This window comes from Corvus brachyrhynchos, unplaced genomic scaffold (genome assembly GCF_000691975.1).
Source record: "Corvus brachyrhynchos isolate BGI_N302 unplaced genomic scaffold, ASM69197v1 scaffold961, whole genome shotgun sequence".
Taxonomy (NCBI): domain Eukaryota; kingdom Metazoa; phylum Chordata; class Aves; order Passeriformes; family Corvidae; genus Corvus; species Corvus brachyrhynchos.
In genome coordinates this window covers 566,185-582,180 of record NW_008236008.1, presented here as the reverse complement: position 1 = coordinate 582,180, position 15,996 = coordinate 566,185, and the positions used below count along the sequence as shown (strand labels likewise).

Genomic DNA, 15,996 nt, shown 5'->3' with positions numbered 1-15,996 from the left:
GGAATGCCAAACCACTCCATTTGCATAGTGAGGGACTGTGAATCTATAGGGTAACACAGATGGTGCCAAGCCCCGTGGCAAAGTCTGAGCTACCTTCTGTGTTTGCAGAAAAGAAGTAGTCAATATATATTGGCTGGAATTTTTTCAGAACTTGAAAAGCATATGTCTACTGAATTCCAAAAGTTATTATGCATTAACATACCTTAGCTAGGCTAGGAAGAGAACAAAAATTGAATTCATTTGGAACAAACTAACAAAAAAGGTAACATTATCCATAGTCAACAAAACCAAAAAAAAAAAAAAAAAAAAGTCTGTGACAGCCAGAAGAATCAGAGGATCATGAACTGCTATACTAAAATTTTGGGGTTTCGGATGAAGAAGACTGCTAACATCACTCAAGATTATCACACTGTGGTAAACACCTAATTTCAGTCCTAGTGCTGTAGAAGAACCAAAACCAAAGAACAACTCAGCTCTTACATAGTCCAGAGGATTCAAAGATAATGCAGGTTTTCAAGTGAAATGTGAAAGTTGTTTAAAATAATGAGGTCAGTCAAACTCATGTACAGCAGCTTGCTCTTACTAAGTTACCCAGCTGGAGAACCCACACCCATTCATTGTCCAACTTAAAATTTTTCTTTTGAAAAACAGAAACCCTAAAGTATTAAAATCTCAGGCAATTATGTAACCACCTCGTAAGAGATACAGTGTTAGCAAGGCTAGGTAAATTTAAAACAACTCACAAACATGAAACTGATGCATTTAAGATTACTGTGGATCAAATGATTATATGCACCAAATTACTGTTCAAGAAGATAATGCCTCCATACTACACAAGCCTAACAACCAAATCCAAAGCGTTTTTGATTCACGTTCTAGTTGTTCTCTAGGATAAGAAAATGCTTTCTAGGATCACAAGGAGGCTTACAGTACCTCAAAACCAAGAGGACATTTAGACTTCAACAAAGAAGAAAAGAAACAGTATCATCACATACCATAAGTCTGAGGGGACCATACTTTTTTTCCTGAGCAGCCAAAGCATTTTTAAAGGGAGTTGGTGTCCTTGGTGTTGAACCCAAAAGAGATCTTCTCATTGTGGGAGTTCTAAAACTATTCAAGCATATAAAAGCATTCATATACACATTTTAATATTTTATCATTAGCAATGTAATTAAATTAATCTAAGAAACATTTTAAAATACTTTAATTTACACAACAGGTATCAGCACCATGAACCTGAAAAGTACTGAGATCACTATAGCATTACCCCACGTGTATTAAACTTTAATTTAGTAACACCACCAGATGTTTAATGTAATAAACCTACCCCACATTTTCCTTTTGATCTTGTGGTGTCATTTCCTTGTGTAGAGGAGTCGTAATAAGAACTTTCTGCCCACAGATTGGAGTCGATGTAAATGCAGGATTTTCAAAGTTAAATTGTTCATTTCCAGAGCAAGTGTTGAAAAACTAAGCACAAGGGGGGGGGGAGGGAAAAAGCAACCTTACAGAACAAAATTTCACCACTGTGCTGAACAGCAAAGACCCCCGAATTATATACACATATCTGAAAGACTTTTACTGACAAACCCCAGTACTCTATTCTTGACTTACACTTATTGCTGAAACCTTGACTTTCTTCTTAAAATCCCTACTACTTACTTAAGTCACAGAGACAAAAGGTCTCTATCAACAATTATTCGCATGAGAAAGTGTGAGCTGAGACACAGGTTGTCACTGCTGCTGCCACCCTCCCCATCAGTCTTCAAAACAGAGGTTGTTTAATGATTTATTTTTAAGATACTTACTCTTATGCAGATGCTGTAAGAAGTTATTTTGACATATTTATTTAGGCTACAACATACTTCTAGGGAAGAAACTACTTATAATTTATAACCCACCCACTACAGTCTTCACATTTAGCCATATTTAAAGATGCACTCACCTGTGATGGAGAAAATGGTAGTGTTTTCACTGGCGTCCGCTTGAGTGCAACATTGACGGCATCATTACACAGGCCATCGCTCAGATCAGTCACCGGGGACTGCCCAACACGCAATCGCTTCTTCTTTCTCAGGATAGCAGGTGGATTGCTGAACTTAGTTAAGTTTGAGGTTGTTGAAAAAATTGTTTCCTCATCCCCACTGATGCTGCTGTGGTTTTTGCCATCAAGCATAATACCGACATTATACTGGCACTCAGCAGCCCCTTCACTGTGTTGAAGCCGCATTAGTTTTACTGGAGCCGGCTTGACAGGGGATACAACAGCCTCTGAAAGCTCAAAACAGGTATCACTCCACGCCACCGGATCCTATGAGGCAAGATGCAAAACACAGGCAGGCTTATCCAAGATTACTTCACAATGTCCAAGATAATCTATCAGCCCTCTAGCTCCACAAGCCATATATTCTTCCCAAATTATTCTCCCCGTGTCTTTCATACAATCATAAAATACTGAATATTTTAAAACAAAATTGTTTTTAAAAAGGCAATAAATCACTTGATAAGGTGGAAATTATAGACAAATACAAAATAAGGCAATTTTAACAGTACTTTACACATATTGTGTAAATTGTCATTCCTAATTAAACACTTCTTTTTAAGAATGAATACAAACTTACAATTTCCATAAGGTCTAGTGTCTCTGCAAATTCTGGAATGGTTTGTAGAGGTGTTAACATTCTGTTTGCTTCTACACCCAAATACTTAGGTGGTGAATTCTGCTGAACAGGTGTGATGCGGGTCTCGTCCATGCTGTAGAAATCACTTGTTTGTTCCTCAAGGCTACTTAGTGTATTAGGCATACAATCCTCCATGATAAAATTTCCAGACCAACAAGACAAGCTTCCAGCTTGCTAAAAAGTTATGAAGAAACATGTTAATTTTATTCAACTTAGAGGTTGAAAAGAGTCAATTACGTGACTGCAGGGTGGAAAAAAAAAGTAGTGTGTGGAAAGACTAAGCATAACTATTAATTTTGGCACTTTTAAATACCAATTATCTGTTTCAATTAATGCAGTTAGTCTTCTCTTTACATTAACATACTCAACATTCTCAAATTGCGTAAGATTTTTATCTTACCTCACATTCATATCTTATACACACTCATAACTTAGGTAATTATGGGCTGTATTGGAAGCCATCTCTGATGCAAGTTTCCTGCGTACCTGAACACCAATATATTATGAAGTCATCTTCAATACAGAACATAGGTAAATTTTAAGATTAGAAAATGTTTCTAGAGCGTGAAATACTAGTTGTTTGATCTGGGTTTTTTTAATGCAGATTTTGCATTAATAGTTTAGTAAACTTCTAAAAGGCTATTCCATTTCAGTAGCCTGCTTAGTACCCAAGAAACAAATTTTAATTTTCACTGGAAATCTAGAAGCAAACCAGATTCTACTAGATAAGTAGAATACTGCACTGTTTCAAAAGAATGCCAGGAATAACTGCACCACACAAAATCTCAAGTTCACCTGTATTCTAAACTAGGGATCAATATGGTTGGGTTAGTTAGGTGTCTGATATGCAAAGCTCTCTGAGGAAGTCAGTGACTGTCATCTGCAAGTTACCCTAATTCTACAGAATTAGGGAAATTCCACTGAATTTACACACAACTTGTGTGCAGTGCATATTTATTTACTGTTCATCATGTCCAAATGTGGATATTAAGTATTGCAAGCACTCACACTGAAGTTTGAGGAAAATATAATCTACAGGACATTTCAAAATCAAATGGGGCAAAACCTATGTATTTTTCACCTTTCTCTACTGAGCAGATGATCAATATTACTGATCTATAAAACTGAATGGCAGTGATATAAAATGTGTTACATCTTCAAGAGGATTAAAATACTGGGTGTTAGGAACTGCCAAATTGCTGGTCTTATTTCTGCTGCCTTCACAGTTTAGAAAACTGCACTAAAAATAAGTTCTCTCAGCTCTAATACATAGATTTTTGTTTTACAATGCAACAGCCATAGGTTTGATTTTAGACGGTCGGGTGAAAAAAATACCACACTAAACCAAACAACCGTTACTGAATTTCTGAGGATTAACCTCAGTAATGCATATTCAAATATTTAGAGAAATTTACATTTCTTACAGAAGACATTTGTTTTCTTCTGATTTCATTCTCTGCTGACATAAGTAGCAATTCAAGTTCCTTTATTTTCTTTTCTTTATCAGGATCATCATCAATAAATGGCTGCTGAAAAATTTAAGAAAGAAGCCATTACTATTTTTCACTTCCACCACCCCTTCACGGTAAAGACTCTATATTTTAACACAGCTGTACTTTTAACAGGAATCCACACATAGAGGGAACAGAACTGTTCAGGTTGTATCATATTTTGTAGTACAGAAGTCACTCACAAGCAAAACAACTCCAATAACCAGGAGATGGATCTGATGTAAAAGTGGCGTGTAAGGTGGTATTTTAACTGGATTCTAATATGGCCTGTAAGTTATCAGCATGCTAAAACACTTTCTAAACTAAAGTCACTACATTCTGTCTTTAACAGAACCAAGCCTCGGCACACTGGTTTACGTGCTTGTGTTTTCACATGCCTTCTAAAATTTTGTGTTATTTATCCTCACTAAGTGTGCAAGAAAGTGTTTCAACTCAGCATTTGCTGACACAGTATCTATACAAGCAATCCCACCACTACTATCAGAAAAGAAAATTAAAGAAGTGGTTTTGATTGGTTTGTTTGCTCTTAACCTCCTTAACACTTTCCATTATTGCTATAAATATAGGGAAGGATATACACTATCCTCAATTTAGAGAGTACTTCAAGGAGCAGAAAGTATCTTATACTTTTCTGTGTAGGGCAATCCAAAGTGTCAAAAGCCATATGAGGCTTTGTTGAGACTTGTATTCTTATACCAAATCAGGAAAGAAAATGCAACATGAAACAGATGACCTGCATGGGGAAACTTCAGGTTAGGTAGAGCTCTACAGAACTCCCCTATCTAACAGAAACACAACGTGTATTATTCCCTGTGTCAAAATACATTTTTTTACTAATTCCAAATTCACAAAAATTCTTCCAAGGAGTCATATTAGAAACCAAGATCTACATTCATTCTGCATCACATAATGAATTTCAGATATATCCCAAGTGAACCCAAAGAAGCAAAAGGAAATAATATGTCCAACTTCTATTTGCTTTAAATTTTCTTAATTCTTCAGCATTTAGAATGCTGCAAAAGAGCATCTTCAATTGATTGAAAGATGTTTATCAGTGAGAAAGAAATAAAACCTAATGAGAACAAAAAAGCACAGTCAGAAGTACAAGTCACAGTAGGCTGAGTTTTTCAGACAGAGTTATATTTATTCTATATACGTAAATAGTAAAGTCTTGTCTTTAAATCTCTCATAAGCTAGGTAATACTAATATAGGTCACGATTTAGCCTCCAGATTTAACAAGTAAACTATGTTTTAAGCCATATTTCTGTCAGAAATAAGCACAAACATCATGTTTCTGGGATTTATAAAGAGAGCTTCATTTTTCCTACCTAAAACTACCAACTACACTAGCAAGCTTACTTACAGAGGAAGCTATATAAATTTAGGTGAGTGAAAGACTAACAGACATTTTGAAGATACACATCTATTTATTTTACTGTATAATATGCAGTAAATTCTCCTTAATTTACAAAGGATGTTAACAATTTACCTGAACTATGTTGGAAGAAGATGGAGCATGTTCTAGACAGCTGCCTTCTGGTGAGGCATACTGATATGCTGGAATCTAAAAAGACATAAAACATTTTACAAACCCTCAACAAAAGGAGGCTATAAAATTATTACTAGTTTATTATACATATACTATTCATGATTTACAAATCCTAAGTTGCCATAAAATCACAAAAATACTCAACAGATCTTCAATCTTTCAGGTTTGTTTCTCATTTCAAACCAAATCAATTATTTGAAACTGGGAAATACTAATTATTCTAAATTTTGAACTTACATGTGTCTGAACAGGCACATAAAATTGATTCTGAGTGTGCAAGTGTTCCATAGTCAGGCAAGGTTGGGGCTGAAGTTCAGCAGAACTAGCGCTTTCAGACTTTATAACACTTTGCAAATATCCTTCCTGTTCCACCTTTCTTCGCATTGTTGAATTCCAGTGATTTTTAATTGAATTATCAGTCCTAAAATGAAAGTATAAAACAGTGACTGGCTTCCATATCTCAAATTTTAATATATGACACAATTTACAGGGTTTGTAGAGTAGGTTAATCTGAAGCCACATATCCAGAAAGCTCCAGCAGCTTAAACTGAAAGTTCTATTATCAGTGGGGTTTTGGCTTAATGACTAGAAAGCTACCCTTTTTAAAACTTCCTTCTACTAAACTTCAAGTGTGCCGGAAATTAAAATTAAATTCAGTTCAACTCTATTACAGAGGGCTTTTAAGTGATCGGGAGGAATTTGAAGATACCTCCAAAGTGTTAGAGGTCTTTCTATGGGTTCTGGCTGTAATCATGAGGGGGAACCTTTTTTCTTAGATACGTGGAATAACATAGTGGACACAAGGTTATTTACCCCTCTGCTATAAATCTGCAGTACATGTAGCTAAGACAATCACCCTACTGTCCCACAGCATAATAAAGGCACTCTGGCTCGTGTTTGCCACTGGAAGATATCTCTTCTAAAATTGACAGCCTGCAACCCCTGCTCTGTGTTTTATGTGCAGCTTTGTGGGAGAACATCCTACTATCTCTTCATGCCCTTGATCATGGATAGGATAAAACAGGCATGGCATTTTGACAAGCACGCTGAAATCACTTTTAACACTAAACAAACATTAAGGCAAAAGTAGACTATAACTGCATTACTGTCTAAAATACTAGCATTATTATTCCCAGCCTTAGGTAGAGGTACGTAGGAACAAAAATTGGTTAAAGCCCCATTTTTCATTTAAGATCAACTCCAAGAAGTATTCCCCTTTTTCATCCCACTAGTGTTGGACTCTACAAATCTTCTAGGTCTGTGATCTTTAGCACTCTTTAGCTAAGTCTCAGATTTGTTGACAACAAACAAGCTAAATAGGAATTCTTCTGTCAAACTCATCTTCCCTCTCTGAAATTCTATTTAGATGCAACCATCTCATTCCTCCGAAGGATTTACTATGAGCCATGGATTGTGCACTTAATCAAAATGCAAATTTTTTACGCGCACATCTCTCATTATGCCAAGATAACAAATGTTGACATTCCTTAGGCACAGCTAGACAGTCACCTCTTGAACACACAAACTGAATTCAGAAACCTTAACACTGAATTTCAATTAACAGTACAAGGTAAAAGAATTATTTCATTAAACTCTTCACACACTAAAATTTTGTTTTCCACAACCATAGAAATTGGAAGTCAAACTTGAAAGAAATAGAAGGCGAACAATGCATACGATTCACTCAACTTCGAGACTTCATGATAACCAACTAACTTTGCAATGCATGACTCCTAAGCCTGGACTTTTGAAGGTTACTAAGACTTTCTTTTACAAGTGTCCAGTTCAACGAGTGCTACACAAAAAAAAAAAATCACATCTTAAACCAGGAAAGTCACCCTCAAATACACATTAATGAAAACCCTTTGATATCAAGTTTGATATCAAATAATTCTTCTACTACTACTTGCAGTTAATTCAGTTCAACTCTATTACAGAGGGTTTTTAAGTGATCAGGAGGAATTTGAAGATATCTCTAAAGTGTTAGAGGTCTTTCTATGGGTTTTATGTCTTTTTAAGAATATATACCAAATTCAAAAGATTTTTAGCATCTATCAAGATAAATAAGTTAATAATATCATAATATAATAATACGTGATGTAAGTTTCAACAGATACTCCCTGACTAACAAGTTAAGATTTGAAAGGGTACTGAGATGACCACTCTTCAAATTCCAACATTTAACACAAATAGAGTTGAAAAGCACCTTCCAGGAAGAAGTTTTGCTATTTCAGCCCATCGGTTTCCCAAACGCTTGTGAGCTTCATAGATTATTCTGTCCTCTTCTTCTGTCCATGAAGACTTTTTTACCTCAGGATTGAGATGGTTATGCCATCTTTCTCTGCATTGCTTGCCTATTCTTCCTTTCAGGTGTTTTGCAATTAGAGACCAGCGCTTTGGACCATACTTCTGAACTAATTCAATAACCTGGAATACAGATGAAAGCACATTTAAATTTCAAAACCTATTTTACCTAATCAAAGGCTGAGAACACTGATAAACTCACATTTTAGAATAGCATTATAATAGTCAACTGATATTAGGCCTAAGGAGGCAGACAGTGACTTGGGGGTTTAAAAATGATTTTTCAAGAAATCAAAACATTACTAACTCCAAATTTTCTGTGTTTAGAATATAAGTGTATATTGATGAAAACATACATTTGGAAGTTTCCTTTCTGTCACACACTGCAGAAGCTGACATTATGAAAGGCCAAAAAAGAAACCGGTAAAGATATTTCATTTGACTATTTTCATCAACATACATACGAAGAAAAACCCACACCTCTACACCTAGAAATGGAATGGAAGTTGGGAGTTTTTACAAATTAGAAGCTTTTCCTTAAAAAACTAATGAGAATTGTGAAAAAAATAGATTAGGAAGACCATATTCATAAATTGACAAATAGTAATTTAAAACATCTTAGAACAGTTTTAAACAGTAGGAACAAGAAACATATTTGAAATACCACAGGAAAGCTGTATTTGCACCTCCCTATCAGGCAGTCCAGGTTTTGCAGGCAAAAGGCTGCAATACAGATTAACAACAGTGGGGTAAAAAAGGAGCCTAAAACATTGTGATAGCTTCTTTACAGAAATAAATGGTTTCCCAGAACATTCCAAGTTGGAAAGAACCCAGAAGGACCATCGAGTCCAATGGCCCATAGAGGGATCAAACTCACAACCTTGGCATTATTAGGACCATGCTCTAACCAAATGAGCTGATCTCAGGGTTGTAACAGTAGATTATGAAATAATTTCCCTTATTCCCAATCCCTTCAAGTCTGGTGGGTTTGAGGAACAAAAGATGTAAACGAGACCTTTGATCTTTAGTGCTACAAAGAGATCCCCCCTACTTAGTAAGCTAGAATAATTCAGCCAGGACTCTCACTAATGGGAAATGAAATTCTTGAGCAGTCCTGACATTCCATCTACTTAAGAGAGAACTTTTTTCTTCTCATACATCATAATGCAACATAAGTATCCATGTCACAAGACGTATGAGACATCAGCTAAATGGGAATGAAACCCAAGAAAAAGTACACATTCTTAGCAGCCATATGCCAATTTTATTAAAGAGCAGAGTATCAATTAGTTTTTGTTACCCTCTGATCTTCTTCTTTAGTCCAGGGACCTTTAATCAATTCTGGGTTTAGTACCTTCTGCCATCGATGCTGGCACTGAAAATCTGAACGATTCTGAAAGAGTTTTAGAAGACCAGTGTAGCTGTTAAACTCTTGAATACATAAAGCTGTAAATATATTCTAGCATGAATTATTAGCTTATTTCAAATTAAAGGACTTATTTAGAACTTTGTTCTAAGTATAATAGTTAAATTCTCCCTTATTATTTCTTATTCCATTTGCTTATAAAAACTCTTCTCCAGAAAAAAACAACCTTGCATGAAGCTCTAATCTAATTACTTCAATGTACTAACTTGATAACCAAATTCAGAACTTACTCTCTTTAAAGAAAAATGTGCATTTATTTTTGCCCTTATTACTCCACACTTTCTCTAAACTTTGTGGTTGATCTATTTTTGACATTATCTGTAACTTAAATAAGTGGAGAAACTTTTTAAGGAAATACTTTTTCTTTCAAATAAAAGAATACACTTTTTGCTAAATCCCAAATTAATGTATTCTCAGCTCTTTACTTGAGTGTTAAGGAAAACAGATTCATATCAAATTTAGTTAACACATACTAATTAAACACCATTGCTTTTGCTGGTCAGGACAGATGGTGCTTTTCTGTAGCTTCACTAAGGATCTTTTGAAATATTGTTCCCAGTTACGAAAGAGAAGTAACTTTCACTTAACCTCCTAGAAACTATCTATATGAAAGGGTTGGTCCGATGCTTAGAAATATGCAGCTGAGAGCCTGACCCAGGACAGCATACTTTTTTACTGGGACATGATTATTTACTTGCTTCAGTACAAGCTGTTGGATAGCAAATACCAATTGCAAGGTTTTGCTGGTCTTGTCTGCCAAGTAAAGGTGTTACCATGCTAAGATCAAGTTAACAAAGCAGCAGTCTATAGAACCAGAAAAAACACCCAGAACACTAACACCTGAAATTACACTGTTCACAGTATCTTCAAGCTAATTACAAGTAGTAACTCTATGATTAAAAGCACACTACAGTTTTTTTTACAGAACATCATCATTTCCTGGTGAAGACAAGCTGTAAAAGACTCAATATAGAATAGCTGTTACTATTTTGACAAAAGAAAAACATTTTAAATTGTGGCCTTTTAGTGCTTTTATCTTCCAGACATTTCTGAAATCATAATATGATTTGGAGAGAAAAGCAAAACAAATGATGGGATGATCCAGTATAATCGTTTCAGTCTGCCTTAGCCACAAAAAAAAACCTGAACGTGATTACAAGCTACACTCCCACTCTTGAGAGCCACCTTGAAGCCATCTTCACTTTTTTGGGGCAGAATGGAGGGAAGGTTTACCTGTGCCCAGTCCAGCAAGGAAATGAGGGTTTGAAAACACAGCAGTTTGAGATACCCTTGGTTTTCCTAGCAAAAGATCATCAGTAACAAGGTAAGAGCGAATTATGCCAGCCTCTATTATCTGGCTGTTGCAATAGGTTGCCTAAAGAGGCTGTGCAGTCTCCATCCATGGAGATATCCAAACCCAAACAGACACTGTCCTGGGCAGCTTGCTCCAGCTGACCTTGTTTGAGTAGGGGCCATGAACCAGATGACCTAGAGAAGTTCCTTCCAACATCAATGATTCTGCAGTAGGCAACCTGATCATGCAAGTTTCCTATGATAACTGTGGAATGTTTTTTCAACTTCACTTGAGCCCAACTGAACAACATTTTTTTTGTCTCCAGAACAAATTATTTTGCTTTCAGCTGAAGAAGTTTGTATTAAACTGTTAGATCTGTTAAATGCAAATTCATACTACACCTGCATATCAGTATCACCAAATGTATTTTTAAACAGCTTAATATAAAAGCTTTTTGATTCTCCTCTGCCATTCACTTATTTCACTGATTTTTATTAGGGAATAACATACATGTAAGGAATATGGATTTGCTTATACATGACTTAAATTTAGAAGCTTTGAGTTTATTCCCTGATATCTATATTTTGCCACTTGGAAAAAAAATCAGAAGCATCACAGTTGCACAAAAATATGATGAGAACAATGCAAAGTTAGAGTTGTTCAGCATTTAGAATTCAAGTCTTTTTTTACCTTACAATGGAATTTCATACAACCACATCATCCCAGACAATATTGTAAGAACCTCAAAGGTAGGAGGAGGTGTAATTTTTTGATTTCTAATATTTGACACCACTTCTAAGAAGTGATTTCAGCCTTAGATTCTACTATATTTTTACAGCAGGCATTTTATAACATTTGTTCAGAAGAGAAATAAACACCATCAATTCTAGTTGTAGGTACTTTCTACCATTACCTCACGGAAGCAGTGATTACTGAAAAAAAAAATCAAATCCAAACAAACAAAAAAACTCCAAAAAACACATACAAGTAAATAAACACATGCACCCTCTTGCCTATGGTGTTCAAGAAATTCATCCTGCTCCTTTCAAGCAATCATTCAAATGCAACCCACTCTTCTAACTGCTTCAGAAGCAACCTGTGAATTCTGGATATAGCCACCACAAGTAATGGAACCAGTAAGATACAGGAATATATTCCATAATGAAAACAAATAGCAAGTGTGAACAGAAAGCATTTCTGATCATTTCAATCTGTCACTGAAGACAGTGCCAATAAGGTTCTTCAGGGTCTGAGCTAGATCTCAAGTCTATTTTAGAAGCATCCTCTAAAATAGTTTTTACTGTTACGTGCTTCTGATCTATTTCACCTCATTTCCCAGCTAGACATATGACCAAAGTAAATAAATATTAAGAGAACTTAACTGAAACAGAGATTCAACTTACTTGTAGATGACTAGCAATGAAAGCCCAATCATCTGTACCATTTTGTTCCACCAGCTTCTTTAGCCTTTCATCCTGTTAAGACATAATCTCAGCCAATAAATTTTACATGCTACCCCAATACAATAATAACATATTTCATGAGCTAAGAAGATTAGGTAGGGATCAGACTAAAGCAAAAAAAAAAAAAAAAGTATTACCTCTTCACGGGTCCATTTCACCTTGCTACATATCTTCTTCAAACCTTTTTGCTGTGGTACTTCATAGTCATGATCCATATATTGAAAATCATCGTCTTCCTCACTGCAAAGTACAACAGAAGAGTGAAGAAGATCAAAAGAGAGTTTAAAATACCTCTGAATAACCTATTTTTTCTAATTACTTGTACCTTTTTACCAATCTGTACATATTGTTCTAAAATTATATATGGGATTTGCATGATATCAAGGTCTGCCTCCAGCAGTTCATCATGTCAAAGTACAGAATTCATTTTAATTTCAAGGCCACACATTGGACAGATAACTCATTCCAAGTTGAGACTTAAATTTGAAGGAAAAACTACTTTTTAGGATTCGTGAATTTGTAACACATTTTTTCATCTTTCTTTTACATGAATGAGCTAACAGAGTGGTTTGTTAGGCTGCAAAACACATTCATGATCCACCTCCATGACTGAAACAAACACAACAAGAATGTCAAATAAGTAAACGTCAATTTGAGATTTTAAGTGGGCTCCTGACTTGACTAAAAGCGTTGCCTCAGTGTTACAGGAATTAGATACAAATCTCTGAAGACAGATACGTTCCAGAAGAAATAACTTCGACATCAGCGCTGAGCCTCAAAGTGCGGACCCAGAGGGGCAGGCAGCCAGGCACCCCTGCGACTCCACGTAGATGACGCTCCATCTACTGGAGAAATGCGGAACTCCACAGCCTGGATAAACAAAGCCTTCCAAACAGGCGGCACAGGGAAGTGTTTCATGGAATCATCGCTAAAACTTGTGTGTCAGTGACTCATGTTAGCATAAATTCAAACACATGTGGAAACCTAGGTCTAACAACAAGGCCTGCAGTGCCCCCGCATTAATTATACCAAAGGCCCAAAGAAGGGACTCCCATCCAAATACACTGCTTAAATTAAAATCAGTTTCACAGTGCAATTTTTTCTCCATTTTATTATTACAAAGCACAATAAAAATATAATAAATTCAGGTTCAAAACAAAACGTATTAGTTGTGCTCATCCTTGACAGTTACTTCAATTTTTCAACCACAAGTATAAAAAAACTCCTTCCCCAGTAATGAAATTAACCTGTGCTGGTGTCCTAAGAACAGATTAGATTGGAGATCTCTCCATTATTTTCCAAAACACGCAATGATCAGCACAGCATGCTGATTAACCACTTACACATTATTTGTTATTTCCCATTAAGTCTGCTCCTGTTAGCCACAGAGAACATACTTTACTCAAAAGCATTACCACAGGATAGCAAGTGCCCAACTCTTGCAGACTTGCTTCTATGTCCTACACCATATGTTCATTTGCCCTACTTAGCTTCATGATGCAGCAGTTAAACATAAACATATGAAAACTCTGCTGAATTGCTGAAAGACAAGGCAGTAGACTTGTGGAAAGGCCAACAGCAAGTTCTTCACTGTACTTTCAAAAAAAATGAGCTGCAAACACAATGACTATAAGAGGTTTGCATTAAGTGGCTTAAGACTTACAAAAAGAGAACTTAAACTCAGAAGTAACTGTTTTCTTCCCCCTACCACCTCCTTTTTTTTCTTTTGTCCACAGGTATCTGACAAACTTCAGGGATATATTTTAGGATTGTAACACCAAAATATGTTTCTCATAATACCATTTCATACCAAGCAAGCCATACAGTTCACTTATAACTAAAATCTGGCCTTCTTGTTAAGCCCTTTGTCAACACAACCTCCTTACCCAGCACACAGCAAACTAGCTCATGAGCAGTCTCCAGTTACGTGAACACTCACGGGGATTTAGAAGAGGAGAAGGGGCTCCATATACACGCCAGTGACACTGGTGAGAGCGCCGGTGCCAGACAACGTGGGGGCCCCACGGGCAGCTGCAGTTTAGAGCCCTGCACTGGGAACGCTCTGGCATCCCACAGCCAAACCGCCGCAGCCGACAGTGCCTCTGTGCACCAAGCAGGCACTAACCTCTCCTGCACCTCGATTCCACCTGAACAACCACCTAGTCCTGAGTCTTGTTTAGAATAGTGCTACAACAGACTATAAATCAAATACAGATGAATGGCTGGGACTACTACTTTAAGCTTTCAATTAAAAAGACAAGATTTTTAAATGTGGGGTTGTTATAGCTCATTTGACAATTCTTTTGCAGTTATGAAACTGTGCTAAAATACAGCACCAAAGTGGAAGGCAGCCACCAAGTTTCATCAAATAAGACATCTGGGACAATAAAGTACGTATTTTGTGAGATCTGTTCTAGCTGTCCTTGCAATTCTGAGTTGAGAACCATTAAAGGAAAAAAATCAAGCTTCCAAATGCAACAACCAAGAGCAGTTTAACATAAAACGAATATAAGATTAAATTTAATACCATTTCGTGCAAAGTTATTACACTTTCTCCTTACTCCACATCTAGATTAAAAGTCTTGAAGTCACTTTTATGTAACCTCATAGCTTCAGTGATTTAGTTTTGGAGATACCATCATCAGACACTGACACAGCATGCGCCTTGGGCTGTCAGTCTCTAACCAAAGCTTCCTCTGCTATCCACAACCCGTTGTATTTTCAATCATGAAACCAAGGCTCTCCACAGCCATGTGAGATAATACAAGTTAAGCTTGACAAAAATGAAACTACTGCTTATAATACCACAGGTGAAAGTCCCTTAAACTACAAAATGCCGATTAGGAGTGCCAAGAAACACACTATCTCCAAGCTATTCTTTGAGACAGCCAAACACAGCTTCAGCAGTCAGCCTCTGCAAGCAAAGCCCTTTGCAGCTTACACAACTAGAACACCAAAGCATTTCTTTCTTGTTTTAGCTGCAGCTTTGCAGAAAAATATTCTCTTATAATTTTTTCCATGTCAGAGGAAAACGCAGAAGCAGTTTTAATATGTGTAACTTTGAAACCACCCCCAACTCCATTAAAAGTATGCATCCACAATAAACCCCAGATACCATAGATAACTCACCGGGTATCCTTTCCTTTCTCAGTACTAATCCTTCTCTTACATTTCTTTATCGCTTTTCAGAAACCGATTTAAGACAAGACTAACCATTGCGACAAAACAGTTCTCCAAGACCCACCTTCTGAATACAAAGCAAAGACACACCCATTTTCCTATCAATAAAACAAAAAGATGTAGGAAAGCCATCTAGGGCAGCTGCTGGAGCTCTTGAGCAGAACATTCTCTCTCAGGAATATTTCAGGCTAGATTATGACATCTTCAATCAAAGAATATGTCAGACGAGAGAAAGTAGGCGCACTGAAGACATTGGGAAAACTCAACAGGCCCAAACTTTACATCAAGGCTGTGCCAAAGCCACTTCGGAGGTGAAAAGGAGAAAGGGTTACTCCACCAGAAGGAAAATAACCAGCACGGAAAGCTACTGCGGAGACAACGTAGCTGTTACTGACAAGCTCAGTTGCCCAGGTAAGTTACAACAAAGACGACCTGAGCGAAAGCGCAGAAATGAGGGCGGCTGCCAGGGCAAAGGCGGGATCTGTACCCAAGAGGTGGTGCCCAGAAGTCCGAGAGAAGAGATACCTGCGAGAGTGCCGGAGGGGGAGGGAGGTGGGCAGTGACAGCCGACGCCGGGGCAGTGGTAG

At 36.8% G+C, this 15,996-nt stretch overlaps 1 protein-coding gene across 1 annotated transcript in view; it reads right to left on the bottom strand.

The window, feature by feature from the left end:
* The window catches only part of MYBL1 (MYB proto-oncogene like 1), a 25,852-nt gene that overhangs the window by 7,642 nt on the left and 2,214 nt on the right, over positions 1–15,996 (bottom strand). Inside the window, exons 2-12 of the mRNA XM_017731162.1 lie at positions 12,367–12,531; positions 12,170–12,241; positions 9,347–9,439; positions 7,949–8,169; positions 5,980–6,163; positions 5,683–5,757; positions 4,106–4,210; positions 2,622–2,855; positions 1,946–2,311; positions 1,328–1,470; positions 996–1,110 (exon numbers count right to left, since the gene is read on the bottom strand). Coding sequence (XP_017586651.1) covers positions 996–1,110; positions 1,328–1,470; positions 1,946–2,311; positions 2,622–2,855; positions 4,106–4,210; positions 5,683–5,757; positions 5,980–6,163; positions 7,949–8,169; positions 9,347–9,439; positions 12,170–12,241; positions 12,367–12,531 — 1,773 coding nt within the window. The remainder of the gene's footprint in view (positions 1–995; positions 1,111–1,327; positions 1,471–1,945; positions 2,312–2,621; positions 2,856–4,105; positions 4,211–5,682; positions 5,758–5,979; positions 6,164–7,948; positions 8,170–9,346; positions 9,440–12,169; positions 12,242–12,366; positions 12,532–15,996) is intronic.